The sequence below is a fragment of the Pan troglodytes genome, chromosome 5 (assembly GCF_028858775.2).
Source record: "Pan troglodytes isolate AG18354 chromosome 5, NHGRI_mPanTro3-v2.0_pri, whole genome shotgun sequence".
NCBI lineage: Eukaryota > Metazoa > Chordata > Mammalia > Primates > Hominidae > Pan > Pan troglodytes.
In genome coordinates this window covers 148,302,461-148,325,254 of record NC_072403.2, presented here as the reverse complement: position 1 = coordinate 148,325,254, position 22,794 = coordinate 148,302,461, and the positions used below count along the sequence as shown (strand labels likewise).

At 36.3% G+C, this 22,794-nt stretch overlaps 1 protein-coding gene across 13 annotated transcripts in view; it reads left to right on the top strand.

Moving 5' to 3' along the window:
- Positions 1–22,794, top strand: part of MAP7 (microtubule associated protein 7) — a 208,133-nt gene that overhangs the window by 74,233 nt on the left and 111,106 nt on the right. The window contains exon 1 of one of the 13 annotated variants that reach the window (XM_016956362.4): positions 10,619–10,731. The exons of the other annotated variants lie outside the window; for them this stretch is intronic. Within the exon in view, the coding sequence (XP_016811851.3) occupies positions 10,710–10,731 (22 nt within the window). The 5' untranslated portion in view covers positions 10,619–10,709. Of the gene's footprint in view, positions 1–10,618; positions 10,732–22,794 lie in introns of those variants that run through there. 13 annotated transcript variants of the gene reach the window in all.

The following is a 22,794-nucleotide window of genomic DNA, read 5'->3' as shown; positions in this document are numbered from 1 at the left end:
GTTTCCATTGTCTAATCTATAGACTTTATAAAGATTTCATCATTTGTCCCAATAATATCTTTTCTAACAAATGAAAATCAAGATTATGTATTGTGCTATTTTGTCTCTTTAATCTTTATCACTTCCTCTCTGTCTTTGTAGTTCATGATATTATATTTTTGAAGCATTCAAGGGCAGTTGTTTTGTAGGATGTCTCTCAATTTGGATTTGCCTGATATTTCCTTATGATTAGACTGAGGTAATATATTTTTCACCTGAATGCCGCAGAAGTGATGTTTTGTTCTCCATGTATCGTATCAGGAGGCACATGTTAATTTGTTCCAGCTTTAACCTCCATCACGTGTTTGAGGTGGTATCTGCTAAGTTTCTCCACTATCAGGTTACCAATTTTTCCTTTTCAGTTAGTAAGTATCTTATGAGGAGTTATTTTGAGACCATGTAAATATTCTCTTCTTTCTTATATATTCATCCATTAACTTTAGCCTCAATGATTCTTGCCTGGATCAATTAGTATTTGTATTGGTTGCCAAATAGTGATTTTTAAAAATTAATTCCTTCCACATTTATTAGTTGGCTTTCTACCATAAAGAAGAGGTCTAACTTCTCTCTTGTTTATATCAGTGTAGACTTGTGAATATTTATTCTATGAGTTATAATTCTTTTTGCTAATTACATATTTTGATGCTCAAATTGTCTCAGATTTGTATATATATATATACACACATGTATACATACACATACATACCTAAAATGTATACATACACTCACTGGTCTTTGCTTTTAATGTAACTGTTTCCTTTTCTCTTACACAGTGGAATTCCTGGAGCAGGTGTGATAGATTATGAATTGTATGTTCTGGTTCTGCTCATCCATTCACTAGTCATACGAACTTGAACAAATCTCTTATATCCTCTATTCCAACTTTTTCTATGTTAAATATTAGGAAATAAATGAAGATGATCTTAAAGAAGCTTTCATTTTTGAAATTCTATTAATGAGTTAAAAGTTTGTAGTTATATTTTTATAAAGTTTTCAGAGAAAGCACCTTAAAAAGAACTTCAAAGCCACAAAAATCATTAGAATTTAGTTCTAGAAGGTACTTTAGAAATTATCTAAACTGTGGCTACTGCAACTAAGAAACTGAATTTTTAATTAATTTAAATTTAAATAGGCACATGTGGCTGGAGGCTACCCTACTGGACAGCACAGCTCTTGAGAATAAATGACAGGCCCCATGTTACATGGGTCCTACTGTCAGAAGCAAAGCAGGATCCCTTTGCATAGTGCACACTCAAGTAAATTAAACCAGGCTAGGGAGGAGACAAGGGCACTGTGCGGGACACCTTACATTTCTTTGATGTACAGAAAAGAATGGACCATAACAAAGATCATTGGATGACAATCCATGCTGAATTGCCCCACGAGCTTTCTGCTTAATGCTATGCTTTCAAAAAAGAATGTATAAGTGGAATTGGTAGTATCTAGGCAGAAAAAGAGTACAAGATACAATTTGATGGTTTCATAGAATGTATGTTTCAACAGAAAATGATGAAACATAAGTATCATCAAGAAGCAGCAGGCTGCGCTCATAAAGGAAGGGAAGTATACCCCTTCATTGCCACATGCGCAAGGAGGATCTTAGGCCCCGAGCAGAGCTGCTGATGATGGCTAGAGGCTGATTTTCATGTTCTCTCTTCTCCATTGGGAAGATGGTGTATTGAAAACCTCTTTATCAAAGCATATAAAAGTAAAGGATTGCTCCATCCTAAAAAAAAAAAAAAAAGTAAACCAACCTTCTCATACACCTTTCATAACTAATTATAATTTTTGATAATAAAATTCTGGCATATTAACTTTGTAGCAGATTATTTAAATCACAGGAGGTTGAACATGATGTTGTTTAGCAGTATGTTTATTATATTTCAAAGAAAGTTTAAAGATCAACAACACATCAAGAAGGCTGATCTGCTCTCAGTAGTTCATAGTAAGAGCTGTAATCTGAGAGTTTATATAACTATTTTCAGTAGAAATGCCTTTGTTAGAGAATCTACAGTACTACTTGCAAAATTTGTATTAAAATGATAATATATTCTCCAAAAATGCTAATTCTCCTGTATGTTCAATTATATAATTTATGTTCATGACCTTTTATAAATGCTATACCAAGATTTATGTTTGCTTTTAATGAGAATATGCAATACATTTAGATAATAACTCACCTACAGTGTTGGTAAGAGAGTAAATTGGTAAAACCTGTCAGGAAATTATTTTGGGTGCTAGGTATTAAAGCCCTAAAGCTATTCCTACTTTTGACCTACTAATTCCCCTTACAATCTAATCTGCAGTTAAAGCTTTATGTATAAAGTCATAGTAAAAATTGAAATAACTTGAATGTGCAGAAGGCCAACATACTTAGCATATTTGGTACATCTATGAAGAGCTTTTATTGTCATGGAAAGTAATTATAAAAATTTTAGATTGGCCTTGTATGATGGCTCATGCGTGTAATCCCAGCACTTTGGGAAACTGAGGTGGGCAGATCACTTGAGGTCAGGAGTTCAAGACCAGCCTGGGCAACATAGTGAAACCCCATCTCTACCCAAAATACAAAAATTAGCCAAGCATAATGGTGTGCACCCGTGGTCCCGGCTACTTGGGAGGCTGAGGTGGGAGGATCACTTGAGCCCAGGGAGAGATTGCAGTGAGCTGAGATCATGCCATTGCACTCCAGCCTGGATGAAAGAACAAGATGCTGTCACCAAAAAAAAAAAAAAAAGGTTTTAGATTGACATGCAGCATAGAAGACAATATTTATAGAATAAACTACGTAAAATATAGAGAAACAGTGTGATTACATCTTTGTCTATCACATTGTCACAGATTTTACCTTTTTGATGCATCTTCTTTTCTTTCTTGATTCTTTTCCTCACACTTGTTTGGCGCTGAGGCCGCTCTGTTGCAGTAGTACTCAGCCAACTGCCAGGTGTCATCCAATCCATTAAAAAACGCTGTTGGCACTACCTCCAAAGTATATCACAGTTGTCTACTTATGTCCATTTCTGGTCCAGACGTCATCTGCTCTCTCCTCAGATTATATCAGTGACTGAACTGGGCTCACTGCTCTACACTCGCCCCTGCCGTGTACACCCTGACTTCTAGTCAGTCTCTACACAGCAACCAGAGTCACCTTTTAGACTAATAGGACAGATTTGGGCACTCTTCTCCTTAAAGCTTTTTACCTGCCAAAGGTTTCCCATTGGTGTTAATATAAAATTTTTAATATGAACTACAATTCCCTGCATTTGTTCTTTCTCACCACTTTTTAACCCAGAGTGACTTTCTTTCCACCCTCTTAATATTCATTTTCACTCTGGCCTCAGGGTCTTTGCCCTTACTCATCCCTCTATCTGAAGCACTCATTTCTTGGCTTTTGGAATTACTGGGTCCTCCTTAACCTGTACTGCTACTTCCTCAGAGAGGCCCTCCCTGACCACCCCCACAAACATCTCCTCCTCCCACCCCCAATATTGTTTTTTCATAATATTGATCTGATTTATTAACCTGTTCTCTCATATATTATCTGTCTTCATCCAGTGGATGTAAGAGTCTTGAAGAACAGCTCCTGGAACACAGCAGGCATTTGGTAAATGAGAGACACTAGTAAATGAATCACCACCATCAATCAGGATGAAGCAATAAGGGTTCTCTTTGGCAAAATATATCACTATTCTTTTTAAATGTTCGTAACCAAAGATTTAGCAATTCCTCTTGAGGAATTTACCCTTCAGACATTGATAAAGTTTGTACAACTCTATAGGCAGCCTTGCTTTATAATATTGAAAAATTGGAAACAGTCTAATTTTGGGAATCTGCTACATAAGTTAGTGCTTCCCTACGATTCAATATTATACAGCCATTAATAAAGGCATTTTAGAAACATACTTTTTACATGGAAGATGTCAGATGTCAAACAGATTCTAAAATAGTGTTACATGGAAGATCCCATTTTCATATTATACACATGTACATATTTATACTTCAAAAAATCTACAAGAACAGGTACTAAAATATTTATAGCAGTTATGTCTGAACTTTGAGATTGCAGCTTGTTATTATATCCCAGTGCCACTGGAATTGACTCATACTGGAGGGTAGGCCATTGCAGTTTAGGGTGTTTCTTGAGCTATACACAAAGCCTTTCAGGGACTAAACAGATGAGTCTGATAACCCTCTCCTCCTGCAGTAATGCTGTTAGATAAGGTTAATCAATGTGTTTGTGGTTTCTATAGAGAGAAGACGAGCACTTCTGTTTGGGAGAATTGAGATGTACTTTAGAGAGGGTGAGGGCATGTGCCTTGGCTCTTGATGTGTTTGGAAGATTTAACAGAGATGATTGAAGAGACATTTCAGGTGGAAAGAAGAGCCAGCATGAAAGAAGGAAATAGAGAAGGAAATCATGAGGCATATTAAAGGAATAGCAAGTGCATCCATTCTGTAAAACCATGGGATATCTGGGAATGGGAATAATTCTTGAAAAGTAGATGGAAAGAAATTGCAGTGACCTGGATTTAGTGGGCACTTGGAAGATATGATTTGAGCAGGGGAATGATGAGCTACTTGAGCTGTTTTTTTTATTTTTTTATTTTTATTTATTTTTTTTTTAGGGAGACTAATCTGACAAGTTACAGGAATGAGTTGGTAGGCTAAAGCTGGAAGCAAAGTGGTAATGCTGGTTTGAGCCTAGACTGTTTGCCCAATATGTCAAGTAGGCTGTATGCAAATTAGGTTATAAGAGAAGAATTTCTTCTTTTGGGTATATTAGACTTGACTTTTTTCCTTCCATCTATTCCCCAGTTTCATTGTGGCATTACTGGCTGCTACTCACTGAGGAGAGTGTATTGTCTAGGGCTAGTGGTTGGGAGCAATGAGTGAATGTTCATAGCCTGGGATATACCAAAAAGGAAACATCAAATTATATGTGTTTTTTAAAGTCAAAGATATTTTGTACAAGAGTTTCTTACACATATGGATAATGTGTTTTTGTTCCCTATGATAACATAGGGATTTTAGCCCCATATTCTGAAGGCAAATAACTGAAAGATTACATTGGTTTGTTTTAAGGAAATTAACAAATGTCCCTTTTGAAAGTAGGTCAAGTTCCTTATTTTAATTTCTAACCTAACATAGGACTCCAGCTGTCAGGCTCTCCCATTAATCCTCTGTATCAGTGAAATCCTCTCTGAAACACATTGTAATTAATTTGTAGGAATTGACAGGAAAAGGTAGTGAGTTCAGACAATATTTCACTACAAGTTTCCCATGTGAAAGGGGACAATTGAATCTTTGAGCTGTTGCAAAAAAATGGTTGAGAAATAGTATTTTGGCAGAAATTATTTCCATTGAAAGAATCAATTGACTCTTGCTAGCAATTGACTCTTGCTAGAAAGAGTCTAGCATTTGACTCTTACTGGATTTCAGCCCCAATGATCTAGACTGGGCAACCTGATTTTGCTGAAATGTTCCATAAGAACTTTTGCTTCAATCATAAATATTTAAAAGTGACTTCATTGTAATTATCCCTAAACCAGCATCAGTCTCACAAGTGCCACAGGAAAGCCAGTCATAGCTGGTGATATGCCTGTAGTAAGGGTAGGAAGAAGAGTGGGAAGGCTTGATTATAGGCAGAGTAGAAAAGTATTAATATAGAAAATAAAAGTATCTTTTGTTATAGTTTTGTCTGCTTTTGTGAAGTGTAGATGGTTCTGCAATTCAAGGACCGCGTGCAAGATTCCAGGGTAATGTAAATGCAGATTTTGAGAAACAGTCATATGCGGGATACGTTTGTAACTGAATCTTTATTTAGTGAGTGTCTCCTAAATAAACAGCATGGGTAGCTTTTGTCACTGTCCAAGGTACTATATAACTTGGGCTAAAAAAACCCCCAGCAACTTCCTTTTCCAGCATCTTGAAAAGTGTGTCCTCTAGAGACTCTCTAAAGGAAAAAGAAAAGAGAATAAGATCACTGTTGAAAAGGAAAGTAAAACCCGAGTGCCAGATTACATTGTAAATGTTGAAAACAAACAAAAACCCTCCCAAAGCTCCACTTACTACTTTTCAAACACAAAAGCAATGGCAAATAAAGAACTACGATTAAGAAGGGAGTCCAGAGCAAGTGATGTGCTGCAGTACCCCTGGGTTGTCATTGGGATTTGGAACAATTCAGATGTGTTCAAGTAAGACCCACCATGATCAAAACCAGCTTGCATCAAATAATAGGCTGGGTGAACTGGGTCCTTTAATAATGTATATTGTATGTGTGCTTTTAGCTTTTCAGTTTTTCAGCAAAAAAAGCACAAACTTCTTTATAAAATGAATCTCTGCTTTTACTTTTCTATAACCATAAATAAAATATAAGTGAAATGTTTCTCAGCATTTGCCTGTTAAAATAACAATAGCCAAGCTCCCCAGCATTTATGTTAGATAAATGCAATTCTACCAAACACCAAGAGTTTAAACTGTACCATTTTGATAATGATGATAATGAAATTTAGTATATATGATTCTAGTGTAAAATATGTGAAACTCTGCAAGGAAAAAACATTTAAATTCTTGTAAATAATGAGAATACACTGTAAGTGCAATTTTTTTTTTTCAGAGGAAGTGCTTAGCCTATCCATATGCTTTCAGTTATCTGGTAGAACAACTAGATCTTCATCTTTTCATTTATACATTCACTATCACACACACACGAAAACGCACACACACCCCTTTTACTCCTCCCACCTCTGATGTGTTCTAAGGAATACAAAAGAATGCAGAAGGACACAATTCTTTGTGGAATAAAGCTTTGTTGAAAGCAAGCAGAGGAGGGTGGGGAAAATGAGATATTGGCCAAAGGGTACAAAATCTCAGGCAGGATGACTAAATTCTGGAGACCTAATGTGCAGCATGGTAACTATCATTAACAATGCTATATCGTATACTTTGAATTTGCTAAGAGAGTAGATCTTGTGTTCTTACCACACACACAAAATGATAACTATGGGAGGTGATGGAAGTGTTAATTAACTCGATTGTGGTAATCGTTTCACAGTGTGTATGTAGAGCACACCATTATGTTGTACACCCTAAATATATACAATTTTTATTTGCCAATTATACTTCAGAAAGCTGGGGAGGAAACAATAAGCAGGACTGCTACTAGATATTTCATAACCTCATGGAATTCTTGCTGCAACTTCAGAGTTCCCGTTTTACAAAAACCAGTTTCTCTCTTAGTAGCCAAAAGTTAAGAGGGAGAAACAGGAAAGAAGAAAGAACAAAGCAGAGCAAGGTGTCAGATTGCAGATTTGATGAGAGAATCGGAAAGGATGGGAAGGGCCTCCACATGTTAGCGGGGCAAGACAAGGCTTTCTTCAGTTTCGAGGGTGGCAGCATAGACAAGAATGGAGGAAAGAGCTGTTGAATCATGAACTTGACTAGAGAGCAGGGTTAGAACGACTCTGAAGAACGCAGGTAGGCAGTGAACAGGAAATGAATCCATGCACAAAAGGGGAGGACGTGGACCCTCAGAGTTCTCCCCGAACTCCTCTGTAGTCAAGTTTATAATTCACCAACTCCCATTACAAAATGTTTATTGTATTTTATATTTGTTAGGGATTATTGTGTGATCTTGACTTGAACAAATTTTTATTTCCCCTTGATTTCCATTTCTTTACATTAAATTGTAAGCTATCAGTTTGGGCTTTATCCATCTGCCAGTATCCAGCACTGATGTAGTTTTGCTATATAGTATATTGAAAATGAAACCAAGCCAAGAGCAGTGGCTCATGCCTGTAATCCCAGCACTTTGGGAGGCTGACACGGGAGGGTTGCTTGAGCCAGGAGTTCAAGACCAGCCTGGGCAACATGGCAACATGGCAAAACCCCTTCCCTACCCCCCTCCAAAAAAGCTGGGCATGGTGGCATGCCCCTGTGGTCCCAGCTACTCGAGAGGCTGAGATGGGAGGATCACTTGAGTCCAGGAGGCAGAGGTTGCAGTGAGCCAAGATCACACCACTGCACTGCAGCCTGGGTGACAGTGAGACCTTCAAAGAAAGAAAAAGAGAGAGAGAGAGAAAGAAAGGAAAGAGAAAGCAAGCAAGAAAGAAAGTAGGGAGGAAGGAAGGAAGAAGAGGAAGGCAGGGAGGGAGGGAGGGAAAGAAAGAAAAGAAAAGAGAATGAAACCAAAAGCCGGGTGATAAGCTGATACCTTAGTCTTGAGAAAATACCAAGAATGATGTGTGGATTTAGGATCATGCCTCTTTCTATGACAGTGGCTGTGCAGTGTACAGTTTAAGATGATACATAATTGATAGTACCCACTGCTCCATGCACTGGGACAGAGAAATTGGCTTGAGCCACTTGTCGTATACAAAAACCTTTATTCTCTTTTCTCTCTTGTTGTCATTCAGCTGTTTTTCTGGATGAATTCACCACCATTTAGTTAAAAAAAAAAAACAACAAAAAACTGTTTTTGCTAAGGGAAGAGTGGTGCACTGTCTCCACACAATGTCCTCTGTCTTTCCCTGCCTTTCTTCTGTCCTTGTGGTACCAGTCATTTCCCATCAGCAGGCAGCACTGGCCTGAATGTCTTTGTTGCTCGGAAGTGAGAAGTCACCTCCTTACTTAGAGGGAGGGTAGATGCTGCAGCAGAACATAGTGCAGCCAGGTCCCGACTTAAGAGTTTTCAGCTTTATGATGGTGTGAAAGCCATATGCATTTAGTAGAAAACACACTTTGAGTACCCATACAACAATTCTGTTTCTCACTTTGGGTACAGTATTAAATAAATTACATGAGATATTCAACACTGTATTACAAAATAAGCTTTGTGTTAGATGGTTTTGCCAACTATAGCCTAATGTCAGTGTTCTTAGCACATTTAAGGTAGGCTAGGCTAAGCTATGATATTCAGTAGGTGTATTAAATGCTTTTTCAACTTATGATATTTTTAACTTATAATGGGCTTATCAGGACATAACCCCATTGTAAGTCGAGCAGCATCTGTATAGGGATGAAGAGTCTGCCACTTAACATCTTCAGCAGTTCTTCTGCATCTCAGAGTTTCCTCATCTGTAAAACTGGCATCATAATAGGGTTGTTGTGAGATTAGACCAGTTCATATGTGTAAAAGCCCTTAAAATAATATCTGACACATAATAGATGATCAGTAAATTTCAGCTGCCACCCACAACAAAGAATTATCCAGTCTATAATGTCAGGATCAGTACCATAAGAAGGATAAAAAGAAAAAAAAAGTCAGTAGTACCAAGGTAAGGAGCCATGCACGCAAGGTGTTGCCCATGTCTATATAGGCTACTTTTGAAAATGGAGTGGGTGGGGAGTGGTGGTCACACGCTCTGATGCTGGGTCTCTGGGGCTGTAGGGGTGGTGCTGGGCTAGAAGGGGCACTCCACTGGCTCCTCCTAAGGAGTCTGTAGTTCCAAGGGTATTAACAAGGTTAGTTGCCAAGTCCAGTGCCCACACTTGACCCTCACGCGTCTTAGAAACCATGAGTGGCCAATCTCTTTATTGGGTCAGGTCCAACTGCTCAAAGGGGCTAGTTCAGAGGGGCTTGGCAGGTTTTATTTTCTTCTAAAAATTGTGTTTTCCTTTTCACATTGGGCCCACTGCTCACCCAAACTCATTAAGTTAATTGGTTGTAATCAAAGTGTTCTGGCCCCCAAGTCACATGTTTTTAAATGCTGTGAGGGCAAGGCAAGGTTTTAACCTGATCCTTTCTCCTCGGTTCCCACTCTATGACCCTAAACAAAAAGCCCTTCTAAAGATAATCCCAAGTCAAAAGTGTGGTAGACATGTTGAGTTCACAGTTTACAATGCAATATATCACTGACTAAAAAATGATAAACTCTGAGGACCAATATTTAACATATATAGAAATAACTTCTAAAACTTTAGCATTTAAATTCACTAGTTCTTCCTCTCCCCTGGGAAAGCCTTCAGAATTATTCAGAACTTACTAAAGCAAGTCGAGTTTTTGGACTTTCTGAACAGGGCACCTAAATGTCATTCCATACACTTTCTCAGTGACTCCATGTCTGTTCTCAGCAGTGAAGGGAGAACAGAGGCCACTCTGCCTGACTGATTTTAAATGATCGCCTTTTTCAGATGCTTTTAGTATGGAAACAAAATCAGCCATAACCTTCAGGGTTTTAAATGTCATTGTTAATGCATCAGGAAGCCCAAAGACAGACAGTCTGGAGAAATAGTATGTAATGTTTAGATGATTTTGGTAAATAGCTAAGTTTTTAATGTATGTTTAATGTGCATTCTGTTTGGGGCCTCTGAGTTTGAATCCCTGAGACCGAGCTGATGTTTAGCAACCATTTCTTAACCAGGAAAAGCCTCCCCTACTCCCAGCCCATAGCCATTTGAGCTTCACTGGCTTTTTTGAACAGAAGCATTTCCCAGTTTTTGCTTGGTTCAGTGAACACGGTTACTGTTTAAAAACAGTGGCTGTCGAGTCGTATGTCTCACCACCCTTTGCTCTCCTCTTGAGCTACCTCAAGCTGTGTGAGAGATAATACTTAGCATGATTAAACGGCCCCTTCACTGATATTTGGTCTTTGCCTGGCTGAGGGACACAAAGCAAGAAGAGGGAGACATGCAGATATGTTGCAGGATATTCAAGAAAGAAGGATTTTAGCATGGAAGACACTAAACTGTACTGTAAGTTCTTGGGCTCAAAATGTGTTTTGAAAACCTTAATAAGGACATTCAAGAATCAGGCAATCTTTAAATCCATTTTGACAAATTAATACTTATAACAAGTGGAAGTACAGAGTAGGAAATCTTCTAATCTTTTTTTTTTTAATCATTGTTTTAATGTCCTTAGAAAAAGGAGTGGGAATTTAATTAAATAAAATGATATTTATTATATAAACTATGGATTTATACTTCTACCTTCATGTCCTAGAGCCGTGTGATAGTTTCCATGAAAATTAAAGGCAAACCATCATCATTCTCTATTTTCCATACTTCTTTCTTTTTTTGGCAAACACAAAGTGAGAAGCTGAACAGTAGCAAACTTGACAAACATACACAATTATGCTGCTGTCCAAAAAAAATTTCAGTATATAATTTACTGATAATTTCTTAGCCCTCTTAATATTTGTGTCTAGATCAGATCAGGGTTTTTGAAAAATGGTTGCTTTTCTATTTAGAGAGGTGTATTTGGGGAGTGCTGTTGTTTGCTTATTAAAAAGAAAGATCACATTTATCTTGCCTACTTATTGTTTTTTTATTTTGTTTTGTTTTTTATCAGAAACATTATTTGTGCTGCCCAGTTATGTCTTTCCCCAGAATGCTCTCATTTTCATGATATGTAAACAGTGAATCACACACGGGCTTTACAGAGAAAATACAAGCATTGGAACTTTATAGACTGCATTTCAGGGAGTAACTTTTATCACTTTATTTTCTTTTCTAGAAGTTTATGTGGATGTTCTATCAAGTTTAATTTTTAGAATAATAAAGCTGCCTTATTCGCTAAATTATTTGCCTTTTAAAAATATAAATCTTCATTTTCACAGATAACATTTGCAAATTTGTGTTATAAAAACACACCTCCTACATTTGATGTAGGAGACGTACATGAGGTATATAGTTGCCAGTATCCAGCAACTGTTACAAGATGGATTAGTGTCAATAAGTGGTTTGCTTTTGGTATTTTATGATTATAAAATACAGAGTCCGGGCAGCATATTAGAAATATCTTTGGGGTTGGATCTGAATTTGTCTTTTAGCTCTGACATTTACTAGTTCTGTGATTTCAGACAGGTGATTTATTCTATAAGTGTGTCAATATCATTAAACAATAGAATAATCTCAAATGTTCAGGGTTGTATATACATTAAAGAAGAGTAAAAATGCCTTGCCTGATATTTGATCGGCTAACTGACTTTCCATTTTTTTTGCCCTTAATGATTCTGTTTTATGGAGACGTATCTTTCTTTGCAGAAAGCATGTTTACATATCTTTTCAAGTATTAGGATAAGACATAGTTGATGCATAAGCACTGAATTTCATTATTATTTGAATGTGATAAAATAGGATTGCTTCTATCAGATGAAATAGAGGTTACTCAGTAAGAAAACTGGATAAATGTCCAATTGAGAAATTTAAAATTTAAGGGAGAATTTTTTTAAAATCCAGATAATTGGTCAAAAACTCCTAGATAAGTGGCTTAAAATACTCAATTTTTGTATGCTTGATTTTGGTCCTAGTTTTCCAATTTCCTGCAAAAGTAGATAACACAGAAGCTGCATGTTTCCATAAATTCAAATTTCAGTGGAGGTGCAGGGGGAGCTGTCCTCTGCACACTTCGCAGCTGTGTGTGTACTCGACATACGGCAGCCCTGCTGCTCATTCATGAAAGTCCACATGGTTGTGGGAGCAGAACCTGTTTTCACCATCAAGCTGCTGTGGAATAATGAACAGCATGGTACACGTGACCTCCTCTAGACAAAAAGTGCTCTCTGTCATTGTTTGGTCTGACTTCAGCACTTTTCACTACCTGATGCTTTAATGCTTATTGTCTTTCCTCACACTAGAATATATGCTCATAGAGGGCAGGGGATGTTATCTGTTTTGTTCACTGCTGTATCCCAAGCACGTAGAACAGTGCCTGGCAACCAGTAGGCACTTAATTATCAAATTAATGAATCCATCCCTAGTTTTCAATAGCACGGCAAAGTATGAGAGACCACACTTAATCTCTTTATTAAAAGACAAACAAAATGACCAAAAAGATATGGTTTTATATAAAATCAGGAATCTCACTGCAGTGGAACATGCTAATTGTTTTTGTACAGTAGTCCTTCCATCCATGGTTCCAAGATCCCCAATGCATGCCAGAAATGGCAGATAGTACCGAACCCTGTATGTACTATGTCTTTTTCTAGGCATATATACCCATGACAAAGTTTAGTTTATAAATTAGGCACAGTAAGAGATTAACAACAATAGCTAATGATAAAATAGAGCAGTTATAACAATATAGAGTAATAGGAGTTACGTGAATGTGGTCTCGCTCTCTCTCAAAAATATCTTATTGTACTGTACTCACCAATTTTCAGACTGTGGTTGACCACAGGTAGCAGGAACCTCAGAAAGTGAAACCATGGATAATTATAACTCCCGTAGTTGATAGACCACTACTGGTTTGTTCTAACTTTTGGAAGAAGAAAAGTCAGCATGCAATGTTAATATCTTCTGTTATCATAGATGATTCAAACAGTGTTTCAAGCAGAAAAGAAAAAATCAAGAAGTTTACTTCCTTCATGAAAGATAGTTAAATTGAATACTCCAGAAAGATAATTTCATGGTGAAATGCCAGGTCACAGGCCGAATAACATCTCTCCTTGTCTGAAGCCTGGGTGAGGCCAACGTTCTGCTCAGCCACCGCAGGAGGGGCAGCCCCTTCCACATACACAATGAAGGTCATGTGGTATGGCCAACTCAAGCTCTTTTACCAGGCGTTTTATGGTTGGCATATTTTTTAGAAGCTACAAATCTTGTTAAGCAAGGCACTCGAACACTAGCTGTTCTCAAACTTACATTGCCTCTGTACCTTTACCAAGAAGACAGAATGTTGTACTTGAAAGTCAGAAAACTAGATTTCAAAACTCAGCTCCAACACTTCATGTTTGCCTGACCACAGGCAAATCTCATTTAACCTCCCTGAGCCTCAGTCTCCTCCTTTATAAAGTGACCCTAATTTAAGATGATCAAGGAAGTTATACACAAGAAAAGGATCTATAACCCATAAAGCAAATTATACAGTGTTACTCCAATATAAACTAAAAAACAATGCAAGTTCTTTCCTTAATAAGATTCAAAATTTTGACTTTATATTCTGTATTTGCCAAAATATTACTAGTTAAGGTGGAAAAAACACCTCAGCAAAACAGTGACAAGACTAAAGAACATTTTGGAAAAAAAAATTCTTTAGAAAACATTGTAGCATATTGGTTAGGATAATAGATTTTAAAGTCAAATTGATGTGGATTTTATTCACAATTTAGCCATTTATGTTGACAAATTACTTCTTTGAGCCTCAGTTTCCATTTCTATAGAGTATGGAGAATATTTCCTAACATGCAGTCTTTATGCAGTCTTACTGTGAGCAGTAAATTGAATGAGACAAAGTATTTAAAGCATTTAATACATTCTGAAACATAGTAGATATTCAATAAATGAAAATTGTATTTCTGGTTAGTATTTTAATTCTTCATAAGTATCATTGTGTATATGGTATGCCTTTTAAATGATATGGGGCCAAACTCTTAAGATGTATTAATTGACTACAATTATGCTGCATAAAACTCTGGTGGAAATTTCCTCAAAGAAAATGATTCTTTGATTTTCAATAACTTTTACTTTTCTGGGCCTTATGATATTTAGAATAGGTGGTCTTTGAAACATGCATCAATAAAATTAAAGGGTTTTTTGTTTTCTTTTTTTTTTTTTTTTTTTTTTGAGATAGGATCTCACTCTGTCGCCCAGGCTGGAGTCACGATCTTGACTCACTGCAACCTCTGCCTCCCAGGCTCAAGCAATCCTCCCACCTCAGCCTCCCAAGTAGCTGGGACTACAGGCATGCACCACCATGTCCAGCTAATTGTTGTATTTTTAGTAGAAACAGGGTTTCACCATGTTGTCCAGGCTTGTCTCACACTCCTGAGCTCAGGTGATCCGCCTACCTCAGCCTCCTAAAGTGCTAGAATTACAGGTGTGAGCCACCACACTCAGCCTGTAAAATTAAAGTTTTAAATACCATCATCCACTCACCTAAACCTCCTGAGACCTCAAAGTATATTCGGTTAAATGGAGTTTAACTTTCCCTCCACCTAGGTATTCACAGGCAAAGAGCACTGGCAGGGGCATGTCAAGGACAGAAGTTAGAGATTCTTTTTCTAGGAAATGTGTTGCTTGTGAATCTGCTATGCTGTCCAGGCAAAGAGTTGCTCAAGTTTAAACATAAAATCTGCTGTGTATGTTCTAGAAATGAGATAAAATGAAAGAACTGGGAGAAACTTAAATCAGGAAGGATATTGAGTTGGTAATACATACTGTCACACAACCTAAAAATGCTCAAGTTCTGAGATTTACCATTTATAGTCTAAGATATAAATGATACATTAAAAGCCCCCAGTCCTTTCTCATAGCGTTTCACTGAGTCATTCTTTAGTGACTAGTCTCTGAACTGAAATTTTTGTACTGAAGTGCAACCACTGGTATACCATCTTTTTTTTTTTTTTTTTTAAGAGAAGGGTCTTACTATGCTACCCAGGCTAGATTGGAACCCCTGGGCTCAAGTAAGCAATCCTCCCACCTCAGCCTCCTGAGCAGCTGGGACTACAAGTATGACACTATGCCTGGCTTGATATACCATCTTGACAATGTAATTTATTTATTTTTAATCAGAGCCTTAAGGTGACATAAATAAATACATTTTAAGTGAACTACAAGCCAATTGGCCTTTTAAAACTTAAAGTTTTAAAATATGTGAGAATACAGATTTGAACCAATAGCATATGACTACTTAGCATAAATAGGAGTTTTTCTACTTTTTAATACCCAAGGCAGTTTGTTCACCAAAATCTAAAACTCCTAATAGTGTTTAGAGAGAAAACCCTAAAAGCGTATGAGTAAATTCCACTATATTTCCAGTTATATGTGTTGATCCATAGTTTTCTTCAAAATACCCCAAACAGTCCTTAAAGGCATCAGTATTCTCAATCAGAGGATACTTTTCTGCAAGGCATATTCCATTTTAAAAGATAATGCCTTAATCCATTTCTGGATCGTAACCCATTAGGTTATATAAGTGTGTTTCTAATATCACAGACAATAAACTCATGTGGCCTGAATAGCAAGTAACATGCGATGAAGGACCAAGGAAGGTAAATGTTAATATTTAAGCTTTCTACTTACTTGATCTAATATTAACAATGCAAAGGTTTCATGTTTCTCTTTAACATAACAGTTATAAAATAGTCAAAGATCAACATTTTTATATAATGTTTTATTGAGCCTTCTTGCTTTGAGATCTTGAAATTTGTATTTTTACTTTTCTCATAAGTGAAATACACAATTTAAATATGTAAGTATTCAGTAATAATGTTTCAGTCATTGTCGAGGTAAAAATTAAATATGTCATTCAGGATTTTTGTTTGGATTCAAATTAGGTGAAATCATCAATAACTAAGCAAAAGCTGTTTCTTTACATGAATTGTAGCTATACGTAAGTGAGAATTCTCTTAGTTATAAAACATGGAGTTTGGAGTTTTCGTAAATACTTCTTAATTATATCCTTGACTATGTATTTTCTTAAATATTTTTAAGGTGTACAATGGGATAAAATGGAGCTGTTAGGAATAAGATGGAGAAATTCGTAATTGTGTCAGCTGTATAGAGGGTTTTAGCCTTTTCATGTAAGTTATGCTCGCTATACCCAATAGCAACTGAGTTGATTGAAGTCCTGTTATTGGAACGTAAGAGGTCCATATACCTTAGGACAAGTATAATGAAAATGATGTGTTCTCATTGGGTCTAGTGGAGGGCTGTATTCCTCAGGAACTATTAAATTAAGTGTTCTGTGGGTTTAAAGCAGTTAATTAAAAAAAAAAATCTTCAGATGAACCTTGGATGTTGCTTCACTGTGGTGTTTATTATGACAGCAACTCTACAGCTACCTCAACCCAAAAGGAAGAGTCTAGTCCCAGGATGGCAAGTGAGGCTGCATTCTACAAGTCACAGCCCAGGAAATTGTAAATCTGCTTGTATTGAAGGATGGGGTGTGACAGAGGACCCTTCTAACCTAGAAGAAATCAGTCTTTCCAAATGAAAAACTACAGGGCAGGCTTGTTTCCTTTTGCTTTCTGTGATATGTAAACTGTTTTTAGGTGACGAATTAGGAAGATAAACCAGTTTCAGCTGACAAAAATGTTTGTTTTCCAATCATCTTTTTATAAACAGTGCTTCATGTGTATAATAAGTAAATGTATTTATTTTAATGATCCAAATATAACATAGCATTACAGAAATTTTGGCAAAAACAAAAAGAAACATCATCCATAATTTCTTCACCCTAATGCAGCTTTAGCAATTTTCATGTATTCCCTCTCAGCATCAGTGTGCATATTAATAATCAAATAATTGTTATTAAATATTATATGAGAAATTATCCATGGTACTGAGTTACTTTAAATACATTTATTTTCACTGGTTAGATACAAATCCATGGAAGGAATAGTCCCCCATTGACTATTACTGCTTTTGCTTTTTTACAGTTACACATGTTACTTTAATGGATGTCTTTAGGTATAAGACTTGTTCCACATCTTACAACATTTTGTTAAGTTGGTCCTTCAAAAGTGGGATTCAAAAGTGGTGCCTCAAAAGTGGGATTGTGGAGTCAACAATTTTGAACTTTTTCATGACAATAGATAAATATTGCTAAATTACTTTCCTAGAGTTATGCCAATATAATAATATACTATAACTCTGTTTTGTTCATTGTGGTAAAAATACTTAACATGAGATCTGCCCTCTTAAATATTAAAGTGAATGATACAGGATCATTAACCATAGGCATAATGTTGTACATCCTATCTCTAGAACTTACTCATCTTGCATAACTGGAACTTTATACCCATTGAATAGCAACTCCGCATTTTCTCCTCCCCGTGGCCCATGGCAACCACCATTTTATTCTCTGCTTCTATGAGTTTGACTGTTTTAGATACATCATAAGTGAAATAATGCAGTGTTTGTCCTTCTGTGATTGGCTTATTTCACATAGCATAATGTCCAATAGAGATATCCATATGGCAGGATTTCTTTCTTTTTTAGAAAAAGGCTGAATAATATTCTCTTGTATGTACATACTACCTTTTTCCATTCACTTGTAGATGAACAATTAATTTGTTTCCATATCTTGGCTATTGTACATAATGCTGCAGTAAGTATGTGAGTGTACATATCCCTTTGAGGTCCTGATTACAGTTATTTTAGATAAATATCCAGAGGTGGGATTGCTGAATCATATGGTATTTCTGTGTTTAATTTTTTGAGGAACCTTTATACTGTTTCCCATAGTGGCTGCACCATTTTTCATTCTCAGTAACAGTGTACAAGAGTACCAGTTCCTCCATATCCTCACCAACACTGGCCATCTTTTTTTGTTGTTGTTGTTTGATAATAGCTATCCTAACAGGTGTGAGGTGATAGCTCATGAGGATTTTAATTTGGATTTTCCTGATGATTAGTAGTATTGAGCATCTTTTCACATACCTGTTGGCCATTTGTATGTTGTCGTTGGAGAAATGTCTATTCAGTTCTTTTGCCCATTTCTAAATTTGATTATTTGGTTTTATTGTTGTTGAGTTGTAAGAGTTCCTTAAATTTTAAATACTAACCCCTCATCAGATGATATAGTTTGCAATTATTTTCTCCCCATTTTGTAGGTTGCCTTTTTACTCTGTTGATTTCTTTGCTGTGCAGAAGCCTTATAGTTTATGTCCTAGTGGTCTATTTATGCTTTTATTGTATGTGTTTTTGATGTCATGCTCAAGAAATCATTGCCAAGACCACTGTCATGAACCTTCTCCCTATCTTTTTTTCTAGAAGTTTTACACTTTTAGGCTTCACATTTAGGTGTTTAATCCATTTTGAGCTGATTTTTGTGTATAGGTCTAATTTCTTCCTTAAGCATGCGGATATCTAGTTTTTCCAGCATTATTTGTTAAAGAGACTGTCCTTTCCCCATTGTGTATTTTTGGCATTCTTGTTAAAGATCAGTTGACCATATATTTGTGGGCTTATTTCTGGACTCCCTATTCTGTTCCATTTGTCTATATGTCTTTATTCCATTACCATACTGTTGGGATTACTATAGCTTTGTAATCTACTTTGAAATAGAAAAGTGTGATGCCTACAATTTTGTTCCTTCTCCTGATCATTTGACTATTCAGAGTCTTTGGGGTTCCATATGATTTATAGGACTGTTTTTCCTATTTCTGTAAAAAATGCCATTGAGATTTTGATATGGATTGAATTGAATCTGTAGATTGCTTTCGGTAGTGTGGACATGTTGACAATATTAAGTTTTCCAATCCATAACCATAGGATATCTTTCCATTTATTTGTATCTTTTAAAATTTCTTTAATCAACGTTTTATGATTTTTCAGTATACAAGTCTTTCATCACCTTGCTAAGTTTATTCCTAAGTAAGTTTTGATGCTATTGTAGATGGGATTGTTTTCTTAGTTTCCCTTTTGGATAGTTTGTTGATAGTATGTAGAAATGCAACTGGTTTTTGTATGTTGATTTGGTATCCTTTAACTTCACTGAATTCCTTTATTAGTCCTAACAGTTTTTCTGTGGATTCTTAAAAGTTTTTTTTACAAATAAGATCATGTCATCTACAAACACATTTTACTTCTTCCTTTTCAGTGCTTATTTATTTTTCTTGCCTAATTGCTCTGGTAAGGACTTCTAGCTCTGTGTTGAATAGAAGTGGTGAGAGTGGGCATCCTTGCCTTGTTCCTTATCTTAAAGGTATAGTTTTTCACTACTGAGATGATGTCAGCTGTGAGGTTTCATATATGGCCTTTATTATCTTGAGGAAATTTTCTTCTATTCCTAGTTCATTGAGAGCTTTTGTCATGAAAGGATATCAAATTTTGTCAATTTCTTTTTCTGTAGCTGTTGAGATGGTCATGTGTTTTTTTTAATCCTTCATTCTGTTACTATGGTGTGTCACATCTATTAATTTGTGTATGTTGAACCATTCTTACATCCCAGGGATAAATCTAATTTGTTCCCTTAATATACTGTTGAATTCAGATAGCTAGTATTTTGTTGAGTATTTTTGCATCTGTCTTCATCAGGGTTATTGGCCTATAGTTTTCTTGTCTTGTAGTGTCTTAGGCTATGGGGTAACGGTAACACTGCTTCGTAATTTGAGTTCAAGAGTGTTCCCTCTTCTTCAATTTCATGGAAGAGTTTGAGAAGGATTGGCATTAATTCTTTAAATGTTTGGTGGAATTCACCAGTGAAGCCATCTGGTCCTGAGCTTTTTTGGGGCAGGGGATGGGGGCGGGATTTTTTTTTTTTTTAAATTCCTGATTCAATCTCTTTACTATTTAAAGGTGTGTTCAGATATTTTATTTCTTCATGATTCAATGTTAGTAGGTTCTGTATTTCTACAAATTTTTCTCCTCCTTTTAGGTTTTCCAGCTTGTTAGCATATAATTGTTTAATTGTTCATAGTAGCCTTTTATGGTCCTTTTTATTTCTGTGGCATCGGTTATAATATCTCCTGTTTCATCACCGATTTTTTTTTTGTTTGAGTTTTTTTTTAGTTTAGCTAAAGGTTTGTCAATTTTGTCTTTAAAAAAAAAAAAAGCTTTGTTTCATTGAGTTTTTTTCCCCCAGTGTTTTTATATTCTCCTTTTTTTTCCTGCTCTGATCATTATTACTTCCTTGCACTAGCTTTATACCCTGTTCTTCTTTTTCTTGCTCTTTGGTGGTATAATGTTTTGTTTTTATTTGAAATATTTCTTCCTCTTCTTCTTCTTCTTCTTCTTCTTCTTCTTCTTCTTCTTCTTCTTCTTCTTCTTCTTCTTCTTCTCTTCTTCTTCTCCTTCTCCTTCTCCTTCTCCTTCTTCTTCTTCTTCTTTCTCCTCCTCCTTCTCCTCTTCCTTCTTCTCTTCTTTCTTCTCCTCTTCTTTCTTCTTCTTCTTTCTTCTTTTTGAGACAGGGTATCACTCTGTTGCCCAGGCCAAAGTGCTATAGCATAATCATGGACCACTGCAGCCTTGACCTCCTGGGCTCAGGTGATCCTTCCACCTCAGCCTCTCAAGTAGCTGGGACCACAGGTGCATGCCACCACACCTACCTAATTTTGTTATTATTTGTAGAGACAGGGTCTCCCTATGTTTCCCAAGCTGGTCTTGAACTACTGGCCTCAAGCAATTCTCCCACCTTGGCCTTCTAAAGTGCTGGGATTACAGACATGAGCAACCATGCCTGGCCTTTTTCTTTCTTTTTAATGTAGGCATTTATAACTATAAATTTTCCTCATAGCACTGCTTTTGCTGCATCTCGTAAGTTTTGGCATGTTGTATTTTTGTTTTCTTATGTCTCAAGATATTTTATAATTTCCCTATAGGAAAGGCAAAAAGTCTTTTTCTCTACTCATTTCAGGTTTTCCAGCTTAATCTTTCCAAAGACAGATTAACAGGAGAAAAACAAACAGAAGTTTATTAGCATGTGCATCATGTATGTACACTTGGGAGCACACAGCTATGAGTAACCTAAATGGGTGTTTAGAATTTGAGCTTAAATACTGTCTTAGACTAAAACAAAGGAGTGGAGGCTTGGGGCTTTGTGGCTGGGTAAGCAAGTTATGGGAAATTGACCAGGAAAAGTATAATAAACAGGGGTTGTTTAGTAAGGTTTTGTATGCACATTTAAGTTGATGTCTTCTCCATTGATATGTTAGGAGTTATCATATCCCTACTGAGTTAGAGGGAGATATCTCTACAAATGGAAATTTTCTATTTAAATATAAATTTCCTTTACAAAAAGAAAATTTGTGCCTTGATTTTAGAGCTTCATATTGAGTCTGCTGATTCTCAGTGGCATTTGGCTCAAAATCCATTAAATAAAGATTATTTGGGGTAACATATTCAGACCCATTTGTTGGTTGTTAAAGACCCATTCATTGGTTAAGAGTATATTGTTTAATTTCCACATATTTGTGAATTATCTTGTATTCTCTCTGCTATTGATTTCTACTTTAATCCTGTGGTGCTCAGAAAAAATACCTGGTGTCATTTCAGTCTTCTTAAATTCATTAAGACTTGTTTTGGGACATATCCTGGAACATAGCACTTCTGCTGCTCTGAGGTGAAATATTCTATATATGTCTTTTAGGTCCATTTGGTCTATCGTGTTTTTCAAGTCCCCTATTTCTTATTGATTTTCTGTCTGTTTGTTCTAGCCATTACTGAAAGTGGGGAATTCAGATTTCCTCCTACTATTGTATTGTGTTTATTGCTCTCTCCAGTTCTGTCATTGTATGCTTTATATATTTAGATGCTCAGATATTGGGTGCATATATATTTATAATTATTCTATCTTCCTGGTGAAATGACTCTTTTATCATTATATAATATTCTTTATAACGCTTTTAATATTCACATATTGCTGTTTTTACCTGTCTACTCCTCATATTTCTAGAGTTTTCATTGCTACATTTGGAAGCACATGTCTAATATTCCTATTCAGAGTACACACTAGATGAAAGATGAGGGATTGTCTGACCAAGGATCCAGAAAGGGATAGTTCAACTATAGGTGAAGGTAGTTCTAAACTCATGACTATGTACTATATAGTCTTTAAGGAGTAGCATAAGTTTAAGGCAATTTTTGTCTCCTAGTGTCTCTTCTCTTGGCCAAATTTAACATCTCAAGTAGTCCTTTGGATGAAAGGTAACTGGAGATGTTTTTTATTTTGATTTTTTAGACAGAGTCTTGGCCTATCACCCAAGCAGGTGTGCAGTGGCATGATCATAGCTCTCTGTAGTCCCGAACTCCTGAGCTTAAGCCATCCTCCCGTATCAGCCTCCCAAGTAGCTGTGAGTACAGGTGAGGATCACCTCACCTGGCTAACTTTTTTTTAAGAGATGGGGTCTTGCCATGTTGCCCAGGCTGATCTTG